Below are 22,884 nucleotides of genomic sequence, written 5' to 3'. Positions count from 1 at the left end.
CAGATGAGTTTCATGGGAGCAAGTCTTTTTATCCTAGCCATCGTTTATTTTGTGGCAAAGAGGCTTCTTAATTTGATGTAGTAACATTTATTTATTTTGTTTCCATTTTCTTGGCAGAGGGCATTGAATCCTTGAAGGTGTTGTAGATTCAACTTCATGAAGGATTCTATGTTTACCTCAATTGTAATCTATGGATTCAGGCATGATATTGAGATCTTTAATGTATTTTTTTCAAATATAGGAGTACTGCGATTTATTCAGCCACTGATTAAGCTGATTGAAGCAGGTATGGACTCCAAGCCAGGCTGTTTTCACTCAGGGCACCCCAGAGTGGGTCAGGTGAGAACCCTCCCCACTCCAAGGGACTCAGCCCTGGCAGCCGACCTCCACTACCCAACCACTGCTGTGCTCCAGGCCCCTTACGAACGCTCCAGCCGAGCCTCATGCATAAATGAAGTCCCACGAAACCCAGATAATGCGGAACTTTGTGACCTTGAACTCTGGACTCAACGGGACCCAGAAGCAGAGATCCTCTGCCTACTATCCCCCAATCTCCAGTCACCCAGGGATCACACCCATAAGCCACACCCTGCCACATTATAAGACACTTCTTACCTATTTTCCATAATTACCACACCATATTTGATGGAGTTCAGACAGTAGGCAACAAATCACAGAGAGTAATATATATACATATACATACCTCTCAAGAGCCCAGCTAGCTACCGAGAGTATCCCGCCCACACGGGCAGAGCCTGGCAAGCTACCCATGGCGTATTCGATATGCCAAGAACAGTAACGATAGTTCTCATTTCCCTGACCCTGAAAGAGCCTCCAATCGTTGGGAAAGATGAGTAAGGAGAGGCTGCCAAAATCTCAGGGCTGGGAAGAATAGAGACATTACTGGTGCCTGCTCAAGTAAATCGACAAACAACGGGATGACAGTGATGACAGTGATACAGTGATGAACTCCGCATTACTTTTTTTAAATTAAAAATTATCATAAAATTGTTTGCAATATTGCTTCCATTCGATATCTCAACACCAGTCTCACCACTATTGCACCTCTCTACCAACATTACTTTGAATCTTCCCACCACCACCCCAGCCTGCCCCTTAGGCAGATGCTAAATAACTTATTTTGTATTGCTTGCCATGAATAGTATGAGGTGTTATGCGGCTGTACACTTCTGGAATTCTAAAATTTTTAAATATCTGGGGTTCAAAGACATGTCTGTGGCGTGCTGCTCTCTTTCAATATTCATTTGTGAGTCTCTGAATCATGATTGTCTTTAAGTGTCTTGATTTGACTTTTGTGTTAGGAGTGAGATAGGGGTTTAATTTTATCTTTTATAGTTACATGTGGCTATTTTCCCCAGCACCTTTTATTGAAGAGGCTTTCCTTGCACCACATAAGACTCTTAACATCTTTATTGAATTAGCTGTTCATATTTTTGAGGGTCTATCTCTGGTTACTCAATTCCATTTCATTTGTACGAGTGTCTCACTTCATTCCAGTATCACACTGTCTTGATTACTATGGCTTTTTATTATAATTTAAAGTTTTGGGGAAAAGAACCTCCCGTCTTTTCCCCCACTAAGTAGTGTTTTGGATATTTGGGGTTTTTATTACTCCATGTAAATTTTAACAGCATTCATTTATTTTTCTAAAAAATATCATGGTATTCCTAGAGAGACTGCATTGAATTTGTATAGTGTTTTAGGAAGAATGGTAATTTTGACAATACTAATCCTTCCCACTCAAGAACAGGGGATGTATTTCTTTTTTTGTTTTATTTATTTTTTGGAATGGATACACTCAACAGTGCTCAGGATTTACTCCTGGTTCTGTGCTGAGGGATCAGTCCTGGTGGGTTTGGGGATGCTGGGTATTGAACCGGGTTGGTCATATGCAAGGCAAATGTCCTACCCCTGTACTATTCTGGCCCCAAACAGTGGGTATGTTTCCATTTCTTCATTTCGTCTTCTATTTCTTTCAGTAGTGCCATACACTTTTTTCTTTTCTTTTCTTTTTTTTTTTTTTTTTGGTTGGGTCACAGCCAGCGATGCTCAGGAGTTACTCCTGGTTCTGCATTTAGGAATCACTCCTGGCAGTGCTGAGGAACCATATGGGATACCAGGGATCAAACCTGTTATGCCATGTGCAAGACAAATACCCTACCCACTGTACTATCCCTTTGCCCCTTGTATGTCTTTCATCTGATAACCAGTACTTGATTTTTGAGGCATCATAGTAATGACATTATTTTTTTTTAATTTCTCCTTCTTCTCTTCACTGTTGGTGTATGTAAATGACATGGATTTATGCGAGTTAATTTTCTTGTTTGTAACTTTACTATAAGTGTTTGTTGTTTCTAGGAGGGTTTTGTTTTGTGAAATCTTTAGGGCTCCCTTTGTATATTGACTAATTTTGTATTCCAATATGTAGTCTTTTTTAGAGATTCCTTCTCCTATGAACGTTGGAGAAGAATGTATATCCAACTTTTTGGGGTGAAGGTCCCTGTCCATGTTTGTTAGGCTCATTTATTTAATTTCTTTCTGGCTAAAATTTCTTTAATGAGTTTTTGCCTAGTTGATCTTTCAGCAGTGAGTGAGGTATGTAAGAATCTTCTATAATGATTGTGTTCTGTCTCTTAGCTATTGTTTTAAATATCTTGATAATCAATCATTAGGTATGTACATGTTTAGGAGTGTAAGTTCTTGATGTATAGATCTCTTGATTATTACCGAATAACCATCCATGTTTCTTATAACTTTTTAAAATTTGAAGTCTGTATTATCTGATATAAGGCTATTCATCACAACCCTTTGTTTATCTATTTGCCTGTACAACTGTTTTTCAGCTTTTTATTTTGGACCTATGTTGACCATAACTGTCCAGATGTAGGCAGCAGAAAATTGGGTTCAGTTTTCTGATCTATTCTGCCACCCCATGTTTCTGAGCTCAGGGAGTGAGGGTGGTACTGTATCTTTTATAATTTTATAATTTTCTGGTATTAACTTGTGTCAGAAGCCTCTGCCTAAAATCCCAGTATAATTTTCACAGTCTCAGCAACCTTTCCCGTCCTCTTCTGAGTTCTTGCTGGCCAATGACCTGACTCCTCAAATTTGTGCTGCTGGAGAGATCAAAGCCTTTGGGAGTTACTGGGACTCACATTTTCACCATTCTTCTTCTTACCCCAAATTTTATTTTATTAGAGAAGTGTGAGTTTCAAAGTTATTCATAGTTGGATTTTGGACATACAACGTTCCATCACTGATCTCACCACCAATGTCAATTTCCTTCCACTGTGTTCCCAAATTTCCTCTCTTCCCCAGGAGTATCACTCAATGCGGGAGCTTGAACTCCAGGCCTCACACATACAAGACCTGTGCCATGACCCCTTGACATATCTTCCCAGCATCCCACCCATTACTTCACTCTGTAGCCTTCCTATTGAAAAACATTATTTTGTAGATTCGTGTTTTAAATTGTTTGGTAATATTTCCAAGATTTTCTTTAAGTGCAAGTAGACTTTGATGTGTACAAACTAGAAACCAAAACAAATATTCAATTTTCCTAGCAAGTTCAGATCTTGTCAACAAGCCATTTAAATTTGTTTTTCTTAATAGGGATCCCCAAATAAGCCAATGTTTAATTCTGTGATGAAATATGAAAAAGGAAGACCAATGGCTATACAAAAAGATTTCTAACATTTAATGGCCTCAAATTGGCAAAGTAATACAGATTAAACAAACATTTTTGAAACTGAAGTAGTGAGTAAGTCTGTTATCTTCTAAGAAATACACACATAAAAGAACATGCTTTTTGCTCAAAGCATGTTCTTAGCAGTCCCCATTCTCTCCCATACATTCTATACATCATTTTCTCTTCTTTTGATAGAGCAGAACTACCTATGAGATCTACTTTTTTTTTATGACAGCCACCATCTGTCATAAACTTCATTGATTTTCCAGGGGAGTAGGGGACTGGCTCTCCAGTGCTGGGAATATAGTAACCACCCCCATCAATATTCAGTTGAGCAGTGTGGGTTCAATGCTAGGCCCAGTGATATGGTGGTAGGTACCAGGGTAAGTATGAGGGAGCTCCTATGACTATACCTGGCAATGCTGGGTATGAGCATGGATGGGGTGAGGGAGGGGCAGGATGCAGCGCTGGGAATCAAAATCAGGACCTCATGCATGCAAGGCATATGCTTTAGCCCTTTGAGTTATCTCCCAGATCCCACACTGATTTTTTTTTCGTCATACTGAGATTATGCCCTCTTATTTCTTATTTATTTATTTATTTTGCTTTTTGGGTCACACCCGGTGATGCACAGGGGTTACTCCTGGTTCTACACTCAGGAATTACTCCTGACGGTGCTCAGGGGACCATATGGGATGCTGGAACTCGAACCCAGGTCAGCTGTGTGCAAGGCAAATGCCCTACCCCCTGTGCTATTGCTCTTGCCCCGCCCTCTTATCTTGATTTAAATCCTTTCATATTCTAATCATTTGGTCACCTAAAATGGGCAAGGTTAATCAAGTCAAGGCATAGGTTGCAAATAAAACCACTGTGAATGAGGGTAGAATAAAATCATTAAATATTAACGAAACCAAAAGACCCTAGATAATATTCCTTTTAATTTCCAGAATATGTGGCTATAGCAACGCATTGGTTGGGAAGTACTTCATTTGCTCTGTTTTGAATCTGGTGGCGATAGTGTTTGTACTCTGCCAACATCAGCAGGTGCGAGGGAACACACCATGCTTCAGATAATGTGACAAGGAATTGAGAGATGCAGCGGTCTCTGTACAGGCGAGTGCACAGACTTGGGCCACAAACATTGCAAAGGCTCCTTGTTGCTGAATTGTATTTTTGAGGAAGGCATCCAAGAAGTGCTCAGGGTACCTGTGTGCTACTTTCAGCAATATTTAGCCAACTGGGTTGAATGGCTCAATGGTAGGACTCACGAATGCTGCGCTGCTTAGTCCTATAATGAATGTCTGGGACCACCACAGCCACCCCAGTGCTTAGCAGCTATTAGAGACACACCTAGGCTAATGTAGACCTCCAGGACTATACCTAACAGTGCTCAGAGGACCATTTAGTGCCTGGGATCAAACCAAGCCTGGTGCACACAGAGCATGTGGTCCTGTCTCTTGTGCTAACACAATGCATTCTTATAGAGTCGGATGTGACTCCAATCAGATATATATGATCAAAGAACTGACCTTTCCATTCAGGTAACGATGGCAGCAGCACCTAGCTAAATGCTGAGGCTCAGAAAGGCCTCTGCTTGCAACAGGCAGAAGGAACCATCCTTTCACTTTGTGGATGATCACAGCCAGCTATGCTTTTTCTCAAATATAAATTCCTGTTGCAAACAATAAATTTTTGTGCAAATCTATAAGCATACAATGGAAAACTGCATAAATGAAGATAATAAAAAATTCTGGGAAAGTTTCTGGGGAAATCCAGGCTCCTGTGTACCTGGGGCCGCCTCTTTGGGGTGAAACCCGTCTGAACTGAAGACAGGGCATCCAATGACAGAAACACTTCTCTTTCAGAGCCCTTAAAATTTTGAAACTTGAATGAATATATGCTTCCTGAAACTTGCTAAAAGGGGTGTTTTGGTTTTTAACAAGGAGAGAGACTTCTTCTCACAATGTCCCCAGAACAATCACTCTTTGAAGGAATTGAGAAATCAAGACAATCCGCAACCTGCCTCATTTTTGGGAGATGGAAGCTGGCACACATTCTCTGCTTCCAACACTTGCAAGTGACAGACTCAGAATAATCACTCAACATAGGGAGAGCAATATTACAACCAGCTGATATATTTTCTTTAAAAAAAATGCAGCACTGGAGATCCTTACTAAGGTGCTTATTAGCCTTTTAAGCTAATAGTACAGAATGTTTATAAAACATCTACCAACAAACATGAATACATAGACATACAAATGCAAGTCTTTGTTTAACATCTTTAAAATGCTTATTTATACAGAAGAACCAGACAAAAAATATCGTTCCCCATCAAACTCCCTGAATTTATGAATGTTGCTTAGCTCATAAAATGTTAAAATAGTTTATTTTCATAATAAAATATCTACAAAAATAGATAACATTTACAAAAACCAGACAGTATTTCCAGTTTTCCCTAGTCACCCGTGTGGACCCTCCCTTTCCTTCTTAGAACGTTGCCATCTCCAGCAAAGAGCGTTTGAAAAGCTGAGTGCTTCTGGAAAGGTCTGTGACCTGGTGGACCATTTCCTGCAAAGCGGTAGTACTGGGATAGTGGAGAGCAGCAGTCTTGGTGGCGGTGACGATGGTTTTGAGCTGTTCACAGAGCTGGTTGCTGGAGTTCATGACTTTGTTGCGAATGTCCTGGGAAGCAACTTGCCTTGTCAGGGTATCTCCAATGAACACCAGTTTGTGTGCACTTAGGATGACAAACTTGCTGTGGGCCACAAAGATCCGTGGGGGCTGGGCTGAGCTGACACAACTGAAGAGAGCGTCAATGGCGTTGAGAAGAGAGATGTAGTGGGTCTCACACTGGTCATAGTAGAAGCAGAGCAACTGCCGGTCTTGAGCACTCACGTTGCTGGTTGTGGTTGTGAGACTCTGCGAGGGCTTCCACTTGGAGATGTCATTCTCCACAGGTTTTGTAATCTCTTGTTCCAACAACTGGAACTGACTTAACTGCAATGAGGAAGACAATGTTTTTCGTTAAGGGGAAGTATGTGTGGTATGAAAAATTAACCAGGAGTTAAGAGAGAGATTTTACATTTCAAATCAGCATCGGTGGCTTATTAGACACGGCCTCTTGGCCAGGTTGCCCTGCTTTCTTAAATTGCAAAATGTAGTGGCAGAGAAAGAATCCTGAGCAATCAATCCTTCAGCTTCGTTCTTCTACGATTAGATTATGACTGCTCGCTTCTGCCCTCAGGTTGGAAAACAGCATCGAATAAAAACACTGAGGATATCTTACACCATTATGAGAGTTGCATGAATTAATTTTATTTATTTATTTATTTATTTATTTTGGTTTTTGGGTCACTCCCGGCGATGCACAGGGGTTACTCCTGGCTCATGCACTCAGGAATTACTCCTGGCGGTGCTCGGGGGACCATATGGGATGCTGGGATTCGAACCTGGGTCTGCCGAGTGCAAGGCAAATGCCCTACCCGCTGTGCTATCACTCCAGCCCCGAATTAATTTTTTTTAAATGCTTACAAGACTGTTTGACCTATTGTAGGGTCCACGTAAATGTTTGTTTATTTATTTTTGGTTTTTGGCCTACACCCAAATGTGCTTCAGGCTTACTATTGACTTCTGTGATGAGGGATTATAAATGGTGCCAGAGATTGAATCTGGGCCAGCTGTGTGTGAGACAAGTGCCACTGCACCATCTTGCTGGCCCACTGTAACTGCTTCTTAAATAGTAAGTGCTGGTAGGGAAAACTAAATATAGCAATTTCTTTACCATGTAAATCACTGACAACTTATTCCTTCTTAAGGAGATTTTTGAATCATAAGTTTTATACATTCCCAATCCATTTATCTTTATTTTTTATGCCTCTGCACTGACAATATAATACCCGTAATTATTTGACCTACACACACCCAATTTTAGTTTTCTTAAAATTCTTAGAATATGGTCCTGTGAGTATTTGGAAAATAGTGAATTCTTCCCTCCTTCCCTTAGATTGGACCAAAGACAGCCACACTGCAGGCTTGTGTAGACAGATCTACACAGATGTCTGGTAAGAGAGGGATGGGTAGGTAAATGGATAGAGATAGATAAGTTTGCTTTTCTATTTTCAGCCACACCCAACAGAACTCAGAAGGTACAATATCCATTGAGATTTTGATGAACATAAAGAAGGAGTTGACTATCAGTTGAAGAAACTAGATGAAAAGTCATTCATTAAAAGCGCTTTGAGGGCTGGAGCGATAGCACAGCGGGTAGGGCGTTTGCCTTGCATGCGGCCGACTCAGATTCGAATCCCAGCACCGCCAGGGGTGATTCCTGAGTGCATGAGCCAGGAGTGACCCCTGTGCATCGCCGAGTGTGACCCAAAAGGCAAAAAAAAAAAAAGCGCTTTGAGGGGGCTGGAGCGATAGCACAGCAGGTAGGGCCTTTGCCTTGCACGTGGCTGACCCGGGTTCGATTCCCAGCATCCCATATGGTCCCCTGGGCACTGCCAGGAGTAATTCCTGAGTGCAAAGCCAGCAGTAACCCCTGTGCATCGCCAGGTGTGACCCAAAAAGAAAAAAAAAGCGCTTTGAGTAGTTGTAGGTTCTGAGATGTCATAGGGTAGCCAAATGAGTGGTTAGGTAGAGAAAAGTTAGAAAATAGGAGGATAGGAAGCAGTTTTGGAGTTTTGGAAAGAAGCCAAGGAAGAAGGATCAAGAATGGGAGTCACTGGGCTTGAGTATGTTTTTATTTTCTCTCCTCAAATTCCCCTACTATTAAACATGTTTGGGCTAGCCTGAGTGGGTTCTGCTCCTTGTGACTAACAGCTTTAACCCCAAACGCTTAATTCTAATATCTTAGTCTGGAAAAACTGATATTTGGATGAATTCAGATTTACCTAGCTGGATCAGTAAAGCAATAAACTTTCTTTTTGTTCTTCTACCCTATTATATGCCTTAAAGTTTGTTCTTGCCAAAGTGTGCTAAAAAGATCAAAATCATGATCTTTTGAAGCTGTGCCTTCCGTACTGAGTGGAAAAATATTTTTAACAGTTTTTGTTCTATTTGAACTTACCTGATGATGTTCCAATTGCATCTTGTTCTGTTTGATGATATTTTCTTTTTCCAATAGTTCTTTCTGTTGTTTCTCAAACTCCTCCTTTCCCTATTATTTTTCAATATAAATAAAACATTATATCACCACTTTGATTCACTTATAAGGATTTCATTGACAGATGTTTAAATATTCTTCTATATTTTACTGCCTTGGCAATTTACCATGAGCTCGATAAGGTCCTGTCACTGTCACTGTCACTGTCATTCCATTGCTCATCGATTTGCTCGAGCGGGCACCAGTAACGTCTCCATTGTGAGACTTGTTGTTACTGTTTTTGGCATATCGACTACGCCACAGGTACTTGCCAGGCTCTGCTGTGCGGGCGGGATACTCTTGTAGCTTGCCGGGCTCTCTGAGAGGGGCAGAGGAATAAAACCCAGGTCGGCTGCGTGCAAGGCATACACCCTACCCTCTGTGCTATCGCTCCATTGGTTAGTACTGAAAACCAAAACCCATGGGAGGCACCAGGCTGTGCTTCACTTCAGCATTTTCAGAGTTCATGCCCTTTCAAACTGTTGCAAGCCATTCTATTTCTCAGAGTTTATTCAAATAGATCATATGAGCGACCATAAATATTTTTAAATTCTAAATGTTCTTCACATTCTATTTCTAGTTTCTTCTAATTGTCTGCCACTCTGCATCAACTTAGTACATACACAGTTGACATACACAGCTGACAACTAGCAAAGTGAATGTGAAAGCCTCCATTGTTTCTCGCCTGGCTCAGCTTTCCTTCTTCATTCTCTTATCCTGAAGGGATTTGGAGTTATTAGTATTCTCAGGAGAATCCATGGTTTCAGGTCAAGTTAAAACAATGGAAGAATATGATACTATACAATTCTAAATAATATCACTATGATACTAAACAATTCTAAATAATGGACTTTGGTAAACTGTTTAACTGGAAAGCGGAAAGGAAGCCTGTCAGGATTGCAGGGTAGCTTGTAATTTCTCCTTTTTGGAGGCAGACTTGTGACTGCTCAATTTCCCACCTGCAGCGTGAATTATAGGTCATGTTCATAGTCAGTGATTCTCAAGGTGTGAAGCATGATTAAGTTTCTCTGCACACGCACAATGACACACATCAAGACACTGTCAAATTCATTCTCTAGTATAAACATTTTCCTTTTTCTCTAGCAGTGAGGTGCCAATTCTGTCAAGTAGCACAGCGGGTTGGGTGTTTGCATTGCACGAAGCCGACCTGGGTTCGATTCTCCCGCCCCTCTTGGAGAGCCTGGCAAGCTACCGAGAGTATCCTGCCCGCACAGCAGAGCCTAGCAAGCTACCTGTGGTGGATTCAATATGCCAGGAACAGTAACAAGTCTCACAATGGAGACGTTACTGGTGCCTGCTCGAGCAAATCAATGACAGTGCTACAGTGCAGTCTAATTTAAAACCCTATCATAAGGTACAAACAGAAGTAGAGCTGGCATCTGTGATCCTACTATACACTCGAATTGGGAAAGTTTCTTTCCTACTTGTCTGAGGTATATCAATGGGATAAAATCCAACCTTATATTTAGTTTGCAAATGAGGGAAAAAAAGACACAGGGATATTATATAAGTTGGTCACACAGTGTCAGAAAATGTTCAGTGCCTTGCAAGAGATCATGGGATGGGGGTGTTACTGGCACACCCTCGGCCCAGATGAGATCCGGAGCAGCTGTGCATGACACGGCCCCTCTGCTTCTTAAAGACGATGATCTGGAAGGTTCTACTAACCCATTTTGGCACCCAGAGACTTATAGAAATGCATCTAGACTGTAAACTGAGCTAAAACAATAGAAATCCAAAACCGCGCGGCTGCTGTTGCGGCTGCGCGAGCTCCTATAATCTTCATTCTCAGCCATGGAAAACAAACTACCAAATGATGCCTTTTCAGCAGGTTTGATTGTTGGGGGAAAATTCCGAATAATAATAGTCAGTTCTCTGTTGAAATATTGAATGTATCCAAAGTATAGAGAGAATAAAGTGAAGATCATTGGCCACTCAGTTGCGGGGAGTGGGGGAGTTGAGAGGGGGTATATTGGGGTTCTTGGTGGGGGAACAGGGGCACTGGTGAAGGGATGGGGGTTTGATCATTATATGACTGAGACTTAAACCTTAAAGCTTTGTAACTTTTGTCATGGTGATTCAATAAAAAAAATATAAAAAAAGAAAATGTTAGTGCCAAAAACGGGTCTCAGTCCAGACTTCCTACTTCCACTTTCAATTTGCGACTGATTTGTATTAGCATTAATCACCCTTGCCTCATAGTCTAATTGAACTGCCTTATGAGCATTGAATTTCTGACTCCGCAAATATAAATGTAGGTGCCTTATCAATCTTATCAATTTAGTTTTGTACCTGTAGGTGGACATAGTCATAATCATCCATCCAGCTTCTTTCAGAGCCGTCACTGCTACTACATTCAGGGGCTTGGTCCTTTCTTAGGTTTGAGGTCAACGGCTTATTGAGGGCTTGGTTCTTGTGTTCCCCAGGATGCAGCAGCTGGGGCCCAGGGTGGTGCTCGACAGAGTTCATGATGCTCTCGGGTCCATTCATCCCTTGTGAGCTGCCAGGACCTGGTCTGAAGAGAGACTCCGCATTGGTATTGATGGTTGTGGTGAGCTGCTTGGCATCATCTGGCACTGTCTTTGCCACCATCACAAACCGGTCCAGATCATCACGCTTGTTTTGGGGCTTGCTGATGACTAGGATATTCAGGGACCAGTTGCACTCATTTAGATCATGGCTAATTTGACTGAGAATCTGGTAGGAGTCTTCTACTCTTTGGAGCTCCCGCTTCATTTTATTGTGGAGGATGAGTTCTGGGAAGCAGGCAGCATTTGCTACAGCTCCCTTGGCAAAATGAAGGTAGTCTCTCAGGGACAGTTCCACCTTGTCAATTGAGGTGCGTATCTCATTGATGTTTCGTTCCATGTATCCATAGCATCGCCAGTCGGTGGTGACCAATGCCATTAGGTTGGCGACGCCCATCTCTAGGGTATGTTGGAGCCGATGAAGATTCTCAATGGCGGTGTCTGGATCCAGTAAAAGTCTTTTGTCCTGAGAAGGGGACGCTGACAATGCAGATTCCTTTGAGGTTGTGGAAGACGTGGACATATTACTCCTGGTACTGCCTGTACTGGAGAAAGACAACCTGTTGATCCCATCTACCACATCTTGAGAGCCTTGGGTGTCAGATGAGTTGTGTAGAGGAACATCGTAAACTCCATATCTTTCTTCAGAGTTGGCTTTCTCACTGGTCTCTGCTGGTGGCTCAAGAAATTGAACCCCTCGGGGGACATCATAAGCATCGTTCCGAGTGCCTGCTGACTGTCCCAGCTGTCGGGGTATATGGCTTGGGGACGCACCTGGGTGTTTTTGTGCGGCCTCTTCAGAAACTCCTATAGCATCACAGTGGTATTTTATATGAACGTCCTTTTCCCCTGTCTTGGTGCTAGTTGGGGGGATATCATAAACACCCTCAGGTCTGGCTTTTAACCCTCCAGCTTGTCTTACTGGAGGTGGAAAATCATACTCTTTTCCCCTGAGTCCTGCTTCCTCTTGGCTGGAAGAAGATGGAATACCATATACCTGAAAAGTAAGGAGGAACCAAAGTTACTTATTCAGCTGGATCACGCAAAGGCCTGAACAGGACATTAAAATGAAGTCCAGCATTCTTAGTTCTGTGTGTTGCTTCTCTTTCATCCTGCTATTTCACCCACTACTAGCAACTATTTCCCAGGGCTAGGCTCAGCTCTGTTCTCACTTCCCTTATTCTTTGAAAGTGCACGCTTCCGAGGGCCTCCAATACTGTTTTGGGTATAGAACACTCCTCATGTCATTCTGAATCCTATATGACACGCCTGCTGCACTTCTTTCCTTGGAAGATTCATCTGAGAAGCAGATGATGCATTAACACACCAAACTGGGAGTCAGAGGACCTGAGGTTTCTCCCTCGTCTACTAGCAGTGTGATGCTGAATAAATTGTTTAAATATGAGACAGTTCCTTCATCTCTAAAACAAGGATAACTGTACTTCCTATGCAAACATACCAGGGCAACAGAATAAGATATACTAACCTATATATGCATGGATGAGTAAATAATGAAACCTCTCTCTATATGAGATGTATGAGTTGCCTGCCAAACAAAATTATTTCACCTTGTTATCTATTGGCTCTTCTTTTGTGAGTTTTCCACTTATTAAGAGAGGGTTCCTCAATATGCAATCCCCAAAGTTTTCTTTAATTATTGATTTTCTTTCCTTCCTCTTGTTTGCACATCTGTGCATGTATGCATGCGTGCACGCACGTGCACACACGCACACATTTTTATGCTGCACTGTATTCACTTACCCCTTTGGTAGGAAGGATGTCATATACCCCTTGAGGTTTCATCTCTCCCACTGGAACTGAGAATGCAGAGTTTTTCACTGATGATGGAGGGATGTCATATACCTAAAGAGAAATACTTGAGTCACTTAGGATGGACGTGTTCTATTGTCATTTTTTATACTAAGCTTGAATTATGGATTTATTTACTAGGCTATATATATATTCTTCTTTGGCTTATATACTATATAGCATATTATATATACTATATTTAGTATTATATAGCATATATACTATATAGTAATACACAGTATATAGTATGCATTATGTATATTTTTATATATTTTAAAGAGTATTTTAATGGGTAATATGATGCATGTGTTTTTATTATTTTGTATTAATAAAATATTATTTTGAAATATTGACATATTAATACCAGTGTAATAAGCAGATGATGTAAGTTTTAATTTTACAATTTTTATTCTTTTGTTACATTGAATATAAAAAGATTCTAAGTGAAATGGCCACACTGTATGCACTTAAACCTATTATTTAAAAGTTATACTTCCTGAAATACAATGATAGATGTAGAAGCTTCCTAGGTTTTTAAAAACTTGATTTCCTGACAGAGAAAATCCAGAAAACTATAAGTGGCATTGGCTAAAATGGCTTTGAAAGACAACTAAAGTAAAGAATCACATATAATACAATCTATAATTCTTTTTCTTTTGTAGCTTTAAAGAGACGCTCTTGTGAAGAGCTATTCTTCTCTCTGTAGATTGACATTGGTTCCAGATGCCAAAGTTGTGATGTGTGTTTGTCTCTGGTGACCAGTTCTCACTACATACCCCTTGAGTGGCATGGGAAGGAGGGATGTCATAGGTGTCCTTTTGGTATCTGGTTGGGTACTCGTATACATAGCCAAGGTTTGTTCTCACTGGGGTTATCACCTGTGGAAAAGAGAAGACATTAAAATTCCAATCCCAAGTCCTGAATGAATTTTCTAACCTTAATAAGACACCTTTCCCATGAAAAAGAAAAGGAAAGAAAGAAGAAAGAAGAAAGAAAGAAAGGAAGAAAGAAAGAAAGAAGGAAAGAAGGAAAGAAAATAAGAAAGAAAGAAAGAAAGCAAGGAGAAGAGAGGAGAAAGGAAGGAGGAATGGACGGAGAAAAAATAAGAGAAAAAGAAAGAATGTAAGAGAGAAAAGGAAAGATCAGATAGACATCAAGTCAGTATACGTCTCTAAAATATCTCCATTCCCCTTTCTCATGGTAACAAATCATCTCAAAGTTGGTCAAAGCTTTAAAGGGAGAACACACTTTTAGGGAAAACATTTATTTATTCACTTTTAATTTTATGTTTTGGTTTTTCAGCCACACCTGGCTATGCTCAGAGCTCACTCCTGGCTCTGCACTGAGGGTCAGTTCTGGCGGTGCGTGGGAAACCATGTGGTGTGCCTGGGATCGACTCTGGATCTTCTGTGTGAAAGACAAGGACCTTGCCCACTGCGTGCTGTCTTGGGGGCCCCAGAAGAATCACTTTTATTTTATTTTTTTTATTTTTAATTTTTAATGTAGGAGTATGCTATTTATTCAGCATTGACTGAGCTGAAGAATCACTTTTAAATTGTGAAGGTAACTAGACCATGGCTTTGGAGCATCAAAAGCATACTGTACTATACATACATAAATAAACAAATAAATAAATAAATAAATAAAGGTGACAAAACCATTTGTAAAGTGAATAATACAGAGTTCCAATACTTAAAATCCCTTTTATACCTTCTGCTGGCTGTCTAGGGTGCCTCTTCACTCAACTTATGGGAATAGATAAAACTCCGTAAGTCAGTTGAGTACTTTAACAAAGTAAATGCTCTTAAAAAAAATCTGAGAGGTAGTACAGTGGGTGAGGGGCTTGCCAGCTTCTCATGTGGTCCCCCAAACACACACACACACACACACACACAATTTGATACCAAGTCAGGAATCCCAGTAACAAAATCCAGGACTCTAATTACTAGAGAAGACAGCCTCCGATGTGGAAGAGATGTCAAAAAAGCCAAACACACATCACAACTTTGGCATCTGGAACCAATGTCAATCTACAATATCAGCAAGCAAATATTTTCATATCTACAAACGTCATTGTTATCTTAAACATGGGCAATGCATTCCTTGAATTTCAACTCATTTTGAAATATATTTAATTCTGCTTTTACATTATCGGGGTCTGGATTCTATAGAATTCTTGTCCTTCACTCCCACATCACTGCCTAAGTAAAGTATTTCTCATGAAATTTTTAGGGTAGACAATCAAAAACTAGGAACAAGTGGCTGTTTTTCAGAAACTGTCATGATTTTTCTCTCCTCTAGTGTGAAAACTCTGGTGTCAATTGCCTATGTGAAAAACCTTCCTGTTCATCTTATGTTGAAATGGAATGGAGTCAAACACGTTGATACCTTTTCCTCCTGAAACTCAAAAATGCCTGAAGCTCAGTTTTATTTAAATCCTGTTACTTGCAGCTGATCAGTTCTTGTAGGGAATGTAAAAGAGATTAGTATATACCATGGTTTGGAAGCCTGCATCATGTGCTGGGGGAGAAGGCAGTTAGGATGGAGAAGGGACCACTAAGTCAATGATGGTTGGAGGGATCACTCGGGATGGGAGATGTGTGCTGAAAATAGACTAAGGACCAAATAGTTTGGCTTCTCAGTATCTGTATTGCAAACCATGATGCACAAAGTAAAGAGAGAGAGTAAGAAGGAAGGTGCCTGCCACAGAGGCAGGGGGTGGGATGAGGTGGGGGTGGTGGGAGGGATACTGGGGACATTGGTGGTGGAAAATGTGCACTGGTGGAGGGATGGGGTATTTGATCATTGTATGACTGAAACCCAATCATGAAAGTTTTGTAACTGTATCTCAATAAACAAACAAACAAATAAATAAATAAATAAAGATTAGCCTAGAGTCACCATACTGTCAAATCTCTCCACTGCCTCAGTTTTAGAAAAGGAATCCATTACTTTAGGGCTCGCTGGCTTGGAACACACAGAAGGTGTGGCCACAGTCAGCACTGTTCCTTGCCTTTGTGGATTTTCCTGGCACAAAATAATAATGCTTCCTGGTACTTAACGTCTCACTTCCTGACAAATGTCACCAAACCCCAACTAGCTTGCTCCTTCTCATTTAGAGGATGCCAGTGGTCATCTGATCTTTTAAAATTCTGCATTGCAAACCAACCATTTTCCTCGTTTATTCACTAAAAGAAACAGATGGTGAAAACCACACGGTGGAAAAGCCAACAAAACAAAAAACCCTCTGGATTTGAGCTTTAAATGCATTACCCTCCCATTCCCACTGGTCCACAAATGGCATTTAAATGAGCCAGTGATTTGCATCTGGTCAAGCACGAATGCTGCATAAAGACAGACACTCTGTGATGCCCGAGAAGATGAGAAGCTCGAAGTTCCTGACTTTTTTGGACATTCTCACACTCAACCCATTGCTTGGATCGCTTTCATGCCAATTGTGTGTTCTCTCCTTGGGGGAAAGTGCTGACTGTTCTGCACAGAGTATCCAATTTTGTGGTTCATTTTCTTCCTGCTTGACATAGTACATAAAAACGTTTCTAATATCCTAGAATTATTGAACCTCAACCTATAGGAACACCAACATCTAGCTAAGAGAACATGAAAGACGAAGGAATCCTTCTGGGTATTTGTTCGGGAAGGGCACTGATGGACCTACACAGGGCATTTCAAATCTAATTTTCTAAATGAAATTAAGTCAGGTTTTTATTTCTTTTTTCCCCTTTTAACTTTTTCTTCTCTGCATTTCTTTCTTTCTTTCTTTCTTTCTTTCTTTCTTTCTTTCTTTCTTTCTTTCTTTCTTTCTTTCTTTCTTTCTTTCTTTCTTTCTTTCTTTCTTTCTTTCTTTCTTTCTTTCTTTCTTTTTTGCTTTTTGGGTTACACTCAGCGATGCTCAGGGGTCACTCCTGGCTTTGCACTCAGGATCCACTCCTGGCGGTGCTTGGGGGACCCTATGGGATGCCGGGGATCGAACCCAGGTCGGCCGTATGCAAGGCAAACGCCCTACCCACTGTGCTATCGCTCAGGCCCCTCTCTGCATTTCTTTTATTTGGTGTATTTCTCTCTATATCTTTCCTTCCTTCCTTCCTTCCTTCCTTCCTTCCTTCCTTCCTTCCTTCCTTCCTTCCTTCCTTCCTTCCTTCCTTCCTTCCTTCCTTCCTTCCTTCCTTCCTTCCTTCCTTCCTTCCTATCATATCTATAAGGTTTGGCCTTAAGACTTACCAAATTGACAACTTAATTCATTACTGTTGCCAAAAAGGGCGCTACATTTTGAGGTCTTCTGGGACTCTGTGAAAAAGCAGGTACATTATCCAAATGTTGATTTTTCTGTCCCAATTAGAATTTGATTATTCAGAGATGTTTGTATACCCTTCTTGTCAACACACAGAAGCCTACAGGTGTCACTTTCAGATGAACTACACAGCATAGAAGAGCACAATGTAGACGTTTGGAAAAGGAATAATCCATCTAAAAATTTTCCAAGGCTGAGTCCTTGACAGAGAGTAGCATAAGTCCATAAAGTAGGATTCTGTTAGCATTCTAATTAACCTGCTGCGTGGAAACAGACAAGCTGCCCGACTCCAAACTTCAATGTGTTTGGTTCATGCACGAGATGTTAATAAGTGATGTTTTAGGGGCCAGAGAGTACAGTGGGTAAGGTGCTTGTTTTGTAAGTGGCTGACCTGGGTTCTATCCCTTGAACCCATGTGGTCTCACGAGCTTGCCAGGCTCTGAGTGCAGAACCAGAAGTAAACCCTGAGCACAGCTGGGTGTGGCCTCCAAACCCCAAAAATGTTTCAAATATTTCCATGCCTCATAATTTTGAGGAGTTTGTGTTTAGCAATGAAGGCTAAGGAACACCAAAAACCAACCTAAGTGTGAGTCAACAAGTTGGAAGAGAGGACTCTGGCATTTGGTATTCCTTGTTGACCTGAGGTTGCATCTGTAGCAGTGAGATCACTTAAGATATACTTGGGACTGGGGCTGGAGCGATAGCACAGCGAGTAGGGCGTTTGCCTTTCACGCAGCCAACCCGGGTTCAATTCCCAGCATCCCATATGGTCCCCTGAGCACCGCCAGGAGGAATTCCTGAGTGCAGAGCCAGGAGTAAACCCTGTGCATCGCCAGGTGTGACCCTCCCCCCCCCCCCAAAAAAAAAAGATATACTTGGGACTGAGCAGTGGCGTAAAGGTAGGAGATAAAGCACGGTTTCTGTGTTGTGGAGACAAAATTAACACCCTCTTGAAAGAATGCAACCGTTTCTTGGCTCTAAGTTAACTGTTGTCTTGGGAAGATATGCCTTGAATTGCCAGATCTTTTCAAATTTTCAGAAGCCAGAAATATGACTGTTATGTGAGATATGATCTTCAAAACTGACTCTAATATTCTAGGTCAAACAAAACATGTCTTTGGTGCCCAGACTAACAATCTTTACCTTCCATCTGTCTATGTCTGCCTTTCTCCTGTAATGCTTCGAAAGACTCTAACAGCAGGACTCTTTACCAACTGTCTTGGCAGAACTAAACTATACAAACTTTTTTTTCCCCTCCTGATTTCTGAGCCATGTCCAATATTATTTGCTAACTATTCCCAATACTCAGTACTCTGGAATCACCTCCCATTGTTTCTCAGGAGACAGTGAATCTGGGCCTCCCACATACAAAGCATAGAGAGGTATCCAATCCCTGTATTCATTCCTCATATATGCCATTTCTCTACGACTTTACTCATCCTATATCTTTGTTTCTGGTTCTCTTTTTTCCTCATTCATATATTATTCAATATTCAAGGCTAAGCTGATTGTCTTTCTCCTACAAAGACTTCCCCAGACATATATGTTATCTTCTATTCTTCAAACATGCTTTCCACACATTTTTAATTGCGTCTGTGGCATACATTTCTAATACACCCTAAGTGCAAAAATGCTTTGACTGTTTCACCGCATCTCATCTCAGCATAATGGGGACAGAGACCATGTCTTAGGCATTTGTATATAAACATCAGGACCTAACATATTGCTTTGAGTATGTTGTAGACACTGTCTTGGCTGAATGCATAATGAACCAAAGAAAAATTCAAAAGTAGTCTTTAGAAGAGCAGTGTGGGACTGAAAAGAATACTAAGCAAGGGTTACCTATAGAGTATAAGTTTAATTTTTAATGGAGTCAACTCCAGGTTGAGTGGAACTTATGAAATAAAAGAGACTGTCTTTTATCAACCATGCATGAAAGCATCAGCAAGTGAGGGAGTTAAGAAAACAAAGTGAATGTTACAGAAGTTTGAAACATCAAAGAGTCATGGAAGACTGATCATGTGAACCACTTTCTCGTACAAATAATCAGGGGACCAAGAAGGATCACTGGGCAGTTTACATTTAACAAACTAGAGACTGTATGTACCATGAACACCTGTGTTCCTCTCAGTCACAAGTCAGAAATGTATGGGGCGCTTTCGCGACAAAGGATTAGAAATTAGATTTTCTCTAGTTCTGAAGACAGGTGATAAAGTCCTGTCACAAGAAGCTACGTACAGAGTTCATAGTCTCACTGAGTCTTTAGATTTTTGGAAAGATTAGGTCTGACTAGAGCTGCTAATGAGTTGGGACTCAAGTAGAACTGAATCTAAATCATGGTTCTGTCACTCACAGCTGTGAGAACATGATCAAGCATTTGCCCATTTTAAGCTTCACTAGTAAAATGGAAATGATAGCACTTTTGACAATTATAAGTATTAAATGAGATCAGGTACACAGAATTCTGGGCAGAAATCCTTAAGTATTAGCCATTTTGTTTGTAATTGTTATGTAAGTTAAACAGATTTTACTTTTGCACTCAAACTGTCATTCAGAAAAACCAAAATGCTAAAGAGGGCTTTGAAAAATAGAAGTAAAAATAGACAATAAAGATCTTGACAATCTTAAAGAACTAAAATACAGTAAAAAAATTACCAGTTCAAATTTTGGTAGTGGCTTTCAGTATTGTATTGCAAACCATAAAGCCCAGAAGGGAAGAAAGAGAGTGGTAGAACAAAAGTGCCCGCTATGGGGGTGGGGTAGGAGGTAGGGGGGGTGGTAGGAGGGAAACTGGGGACACTGGTGGTGGGAAATGTACACTGGTGAAGGGATGGATGTTGGAACGTTCTATGACTGAAATCCAACCATGAACAACTTTGTAACTGTGTGTTTCATTGTGATTCAATTAAAAAGAAATTGGTTGTGGGGGGAAAAAAGTCCAAAATTTGAGGCTACTTTTACTGGGGGTACTTGCTGATATAAAATCTGAGAAAACATGTAGGCGATATATATATATATATATATATTTTATTTTTTTTTGGTTTTTGGGTTACACCCGGCGATGCACAGGGGTTACTCCTGGCTCTTCACTCAGGAATTACCCCTGGTGGTGCTCAGGGGACCATATGGGATGCTGGGATTAGAACCCGGGTCGGCCGCGTGCAAGGCAAACGCCCTACCCGCTGTGTTATCGCTCCAGCCCTGTGATATTTTTTTAATAGCTTCTTTGGGTAAGAGAAAACATTGGACTCTAGGGCTCACCAAGGTAGGGGCCCTGATAAACACCTTTCCCTTTGAGTTGGTACCCCAAGGACTATAGCAAAATCTAACAATTAGCTGGAAATAAAACTACCTTAACATAGGCTGAATTCAGGCTTTAAATCATCAAAGTGGACAGAATATCTCAGAGCCACAACTAGATCTATGTGTGCATAAAAGGCTGGCAGGAGGAAACACAAAACCCATAGGAGATAGAGAATGTTTTTTATAGGCCTAAGTTATTTCTACCACCATTTAATTAGTTAATTAATTCATTTTTTGCTTTTAGGTCACATCAGGCTGTGCTTAGAGCTTACTCCTCGCTCTGTGCTCGAGGATCACTCCTGGTGGAGTTCAAGCGCCACATGAGGTGCTGAATTGAACTTGAGTTGTTGCATGCAAGGCAAATGCCTTGCCCAAAGTACTATCTTTCCAGCCCCTCTACAACTATTTTTATAAATACAATGTCCATCTACCGAGAGTATCTGACCCACACGGCAGAGCCTGCTTAGCTACCTGTGGCGTATTCGATATGCTAAAAACAGTAACAATTAAGTCTCACAATGGAGACGTTACTGGTGCCCGCTTGAACAAATCGATGAACTACGGGATGACAGTGCTACAGTGCAGTGCTACAATGTCCATACACCACCAAAGATAATTAGAAACACAGGAAACATGACAATGGAAAAAGATAAATAGCCAATTCTTCCTTTCTAACATGAAGAATGTTTTATATTTTAATGATTATAGCAAAACTGAGTTTAAACATTGGCAGGAAACAAAATCTAATCCTATTTAGATTTCAGTCAGATAGGAAGAAATCAACTTATAAATGTGTTCCCAGTGAGGTTTATGAGGAAATGTGATTTCAAATCAAAGCAGTAAACATTTGTCTTTGGCGCTCAGAGACCCACAGAAAATTTAGTTGGATTATTAGTTACCAAAGTAACAAGTTACTTTGGTCACTTTGGTCACGTTAGCTTGGTTATTTCCATACTTAACCACAACATCTGTAACACTACAGTCATAACACTCCCAGGAGAAAATTTACTTCTAAGATCTACTTATAAAGATATTTTATTAAAAAAAGAAAAAGAAGAAGAAAAGGTCCCAAACTTCAGACATTTTATTCAACTTTTAGTGGAAGATTACAAGCTAGGTTTGTCAAGAGCATCTCATCAAAAAATAGGGTGCACACCCACCCAGAAGGTCTAGAAGCAAAATATTTGTTTCCTCTTGTTCTCTTTTGTTTGGGGGCCACATCCTGCAGTGCTCCGGGCTTGGTCACTGCCATGGCAGTACTCAGGAAATGATGCGGTGTTGTGCTTTCTGCATGTAAAGCATATGTTTGATATGTTTGACTCACTGAGCTGTCTCTCCAGCTCGCAGAAGCAAAACCTTTTCCTTTGAGACAACTTCTTGCACTGTACAAATGTCTACAAGATTGCAAGTCTCTGGGGGAATACTCTTTTACTTAATAATTCACTACCTTGTAGTAGAACTCCTGGGTATCCGGATGGTGAAGAGAAAATTGCATGATTTTATCTTTTCTTGTAGTCTAATAGTATTTCGTTGTGTATATATACACCGCGATTTCTTTATATAGTTATCTGTTCTTGACATTTCTGGGTTGTTTTCAGATTTTGGCTACTGTAAATAGTGCTACAATTAATATAGGAGTACAGGGGTCTTTTTCTGTTTTGCTTTGTTTTGTTTTGCTTTTGGCCCACACCTAGTTGTTCTCAGGACTTAATCCTGGCTCTGTGCTCAGGGATCACTCCTGATGGGACCCAGGGATATAGGATATAGGATATAAGATATCAATGATAGAACCCAGGTCGGCCACATACAAGGCAATCATCCTGACAGCTATACTATCTCTCTAGTCCCATGCTAAGGTCTTTTTTTACGTAGAATTTTTGGGACTTAGGGTAGATACTAAGAAGTAGAATTGCTGAGTCATATAGAAGCTCAATTGTTAGTTTCTTGAGAGGTGTCCACATTGTTTTACAAAAGGGTTGAACTAGTGAATATTTCCACGAGCAGTGGAAGAAAGTGACTTTCCCCTCCACATCCTTGACAACACTAGTTGCTTTTGTTCTTC

At 40.7% G+C, this 22,884-nt stretch overlaps 1 protein-coding gene across 1 annotated transcript in view; it reads right to left on the bottom strand.

The window, feature by feature from the left end:
* Positions 1-3,689: 3,689 nt before the first annotated feature.
* NEDD9 (neural precursor cell expressed, developmentally down-regulated 9) overlaps positions 3,690-22,884 on the bottom strand; it is a 56,389-nt gene continuing 37,194 nt past the window's right edge. Inside the window, exons 3-7 of the mRNA XM_012935352.2 lie at positions 13,987-14,088; positions 13,163-13,264; positions 11,166-12,398; positions 8,778-8,867; positions 3,690-6,706 (exon numbers count right to left, since the gene is read on the bottom strand). Of these exons, the coding sequence (XP_012790806.2) occupies positions 6,197-6,706; positions 8,778-8,867; positions 11,166-12,398; positions 13,163-13,264; positions 13,987-14,088 (2,037 nt within the window). The 3' untranslated portion in view covers positions 3,690-6,196. The remainder of the gene's footprint in view (positions 6,707-8,777; positions 8,868-11,165; positions 12,399-13,162; positions 13,265-13,986; positions 14,089-22,884) is intronic.

Source organism: Sorex araneus, chromosome 2 (assembly GCF_027595985.1).
Source record: "Sorex araneus isolate mSorAra2 chromosome 2, mSorAra2.pri, whole genome shotgun sequence".
Taxonomy (NCBI): domain Eukaryota; kingdom Metazoa; phylum Chordata; class Mammalia; order Eulipotyphla; family Soricidae; genus Sorex; species Sorex araneus.
This window is presented reverse-complemented; position numbering and strand designations above follow the sequence as displayed.